The 2,108-nt window shown below is 44.2% G+C and overlaps 1 protein-coding gene across 1 annotated transcript; it reads right to left on the bottom strand.

Annotated features, from left to right (window-relative positions):
* Window positions 1-382: 382 nt before the first annotated feature.
* Window positions 383-1,889, bottom strand: LOC149151847 (uncharacterized). The gene has a single exon (XM_089439268.1). The coding sequence runs from the start codon at window positions 1,595-1,597 to the stop codon at window positions 689-691; it is 909 nt and encodes a 302-aa protein (XP_089295394.1). The 5' UTR covers window positions 1,598-1,889; the 3' UTR covers window positions 383-688.
* Between the last annotated feature and the right edge of the window lie 219 nt (window positions 1,890-2,108).

The following is a 2,108-nucleotide window of genomic DNA, read 5'->3' as shown; positions in this document are numbered from 1 at the left end:
TAAATAATCTGTAAACAAAATAGATATCTTTGATTTAATCACAATTATATAATTAAATATGAAATGCGGTTGCGTAGAACTTGGATATAACCTGAAAAATACTAATGAATCTGAATAAAACTTAAAATAATGCTCATGAAAAACAATTAACTGTTATCAAATTTTGACTAACAGTCAAAACAAATTCGAAATTCCAGGCCTGCTCGCCAGTTCAGCTGGCCTTTCGCATATGAACAGTAATCACTATTCACAACATCGATACCGAAGATTGAAAGAAAATTTCAGCTGTGAATATGGCATAAACATACAGATAACTATCATAATGGTAGATGCGAGACTTATACAAATACCTAAGTTAAATATTTGTATTGATCCCACAGCGGTCCATAAAAATATACAGAGATATATACAGAGCCCGACAGCATATTTTACATATGTTAATGCACACAATATTAATGGGGCATCTACAATTCTTCCATTGGCAAGCGGAGTGATGAACTTTTCTGTGACTGACTGCCAGCCTTATGACACAAACAAAAATAAAACTGGTCATCCCCGGAAGAAAATGCAGATGCAAATCAACTATCTATCAAGAAAATGATAAAATAATCCGCACATTCAATACGGCAATTAAAGACTCAGCAACTAAGTAATTACAATCCAATGACAGACAGTAATGGAAAAAAGATTATTCGCCCGTTCCTCGATTCACCATTTCCATGTAGCGAGCGAGCGACTGTTCCCTCTGAAGCTTCATATCATTGTTCATCTTGGCAATAAAGGCCTCCACTCGTCTATTCAACTCGTCTTCGCTGGGAGAGGGCTCTTTTGTCAACCCCAGGGCTAATTCAGGTCCCTGCTGGAGGTCGACGGTTCGACTCCTGGCGGTGCTCAATGTCTCGGACTTTCGAAACACCGCAGAGTCGTGAGACGCGGCCTCCGTAGCGTCGCCGCGGTGGAGAGATTCCCAGGTCTCAGATTTCCTAAGGTGCCGCGCCAGAGGAGGGCCTCGGCCTTCTGTTATCGCCTTCCACGTGGCCTCCAGAGTGTCCGCCTTCTTTTTTGACGCCCGCGAAATACCCAGCGATTTCGCCTCCGCGCCGGACCTCGCACTTCCGGACTTCCTGTAATGAAACCGCGAGGTCGCCAAAGGCCTTTCCACCTTGCGGACGTCCAGGGTTCGAATCCCCTCAGATCTCGCTTCGGAGCTCACCTCCGGCTCCTGCTCTTCCAATTCCGTCGCGCCGAATTTTTCCGCCGATTCTTCCTCATAAATTGGCTCCTGCTTCTGATGGGGAGCCAACTGGTTATGCTCGTCATATGACCTGCCGGATATGTCGAGCTTGTCTTGAAATCTTGAATTGGCGAGAATGGCGAGAATTATACAGTTCACTAACACATACAGAACTGCAGGCGTCAGCCACGCCGAGAACTTATCACAAATTTGGGGAAAAACGGCGGCAACGAATTCATTCGAAGCAACATATGCAGGCTTCAAGAACACAGGAACAGAGACAACCGTCAAAGCTATGAAGCAAGGCTTCACTACTCTGACCATCTTACACAGAACTCCATCCGACGGCTTAAGATTCTTCATATCTGAGACTCAGAGCAACCCGATTAATTTTTCTTTTTGTCAGAATTGACCGAAGCCCATCAAATCTAGAGGCCGTAAAGACTCAGCAATGAGCAATTACAGAGCAAAGATAGTCTCACACACACACTGTTACAATTGGGCGAAGCTCATAAAACCTAAAAGACTGTGAAGTGAACAATTGCAGAGTGCAGAGATTGGCTATGTATGGTTATGTTACAGCAGGCACGGGGCTCTATAAAGGGAGGGATCCCGAACGCCAAAAGGTTCTGCACCGCGCGAAAGTTCCAGCCGATTTGCTGGGGTCAACAGTTTCTTCGAAACTTACCGAGTATACCGACACGCACCCTAATACTTCCAGTTCCGACGTATTCGCTTGACTTTTGGTCATTATTATCGCGTTCGTTCTTTTTGGTAAAATGGTTCTGTAATCCTGAACTGGTTGTGTTTGTGTTACGTGACTTTAAATTTATCTTTCAATGTCTTAACAAAGCATCAGGGTCAACAGTTTCTT

Source organism: Pinus tabuliformis, chromosome 9, assembly GCF_031772625.1.
Source record: "Pinus tabuliformis cultivar Carrire ecotype Pingquan chromosome 9, CPIR1, whole genome shotgun sequence".
NCBI lineage: Eukaryota > Viridiplantae > Streptophyta > Pinopsida > Pinales > Pinaceae > Pinus > Pinus tabuliformis.
This window is presented reverse-complemented; position numbering and strand designations above follow the sequence as displayed.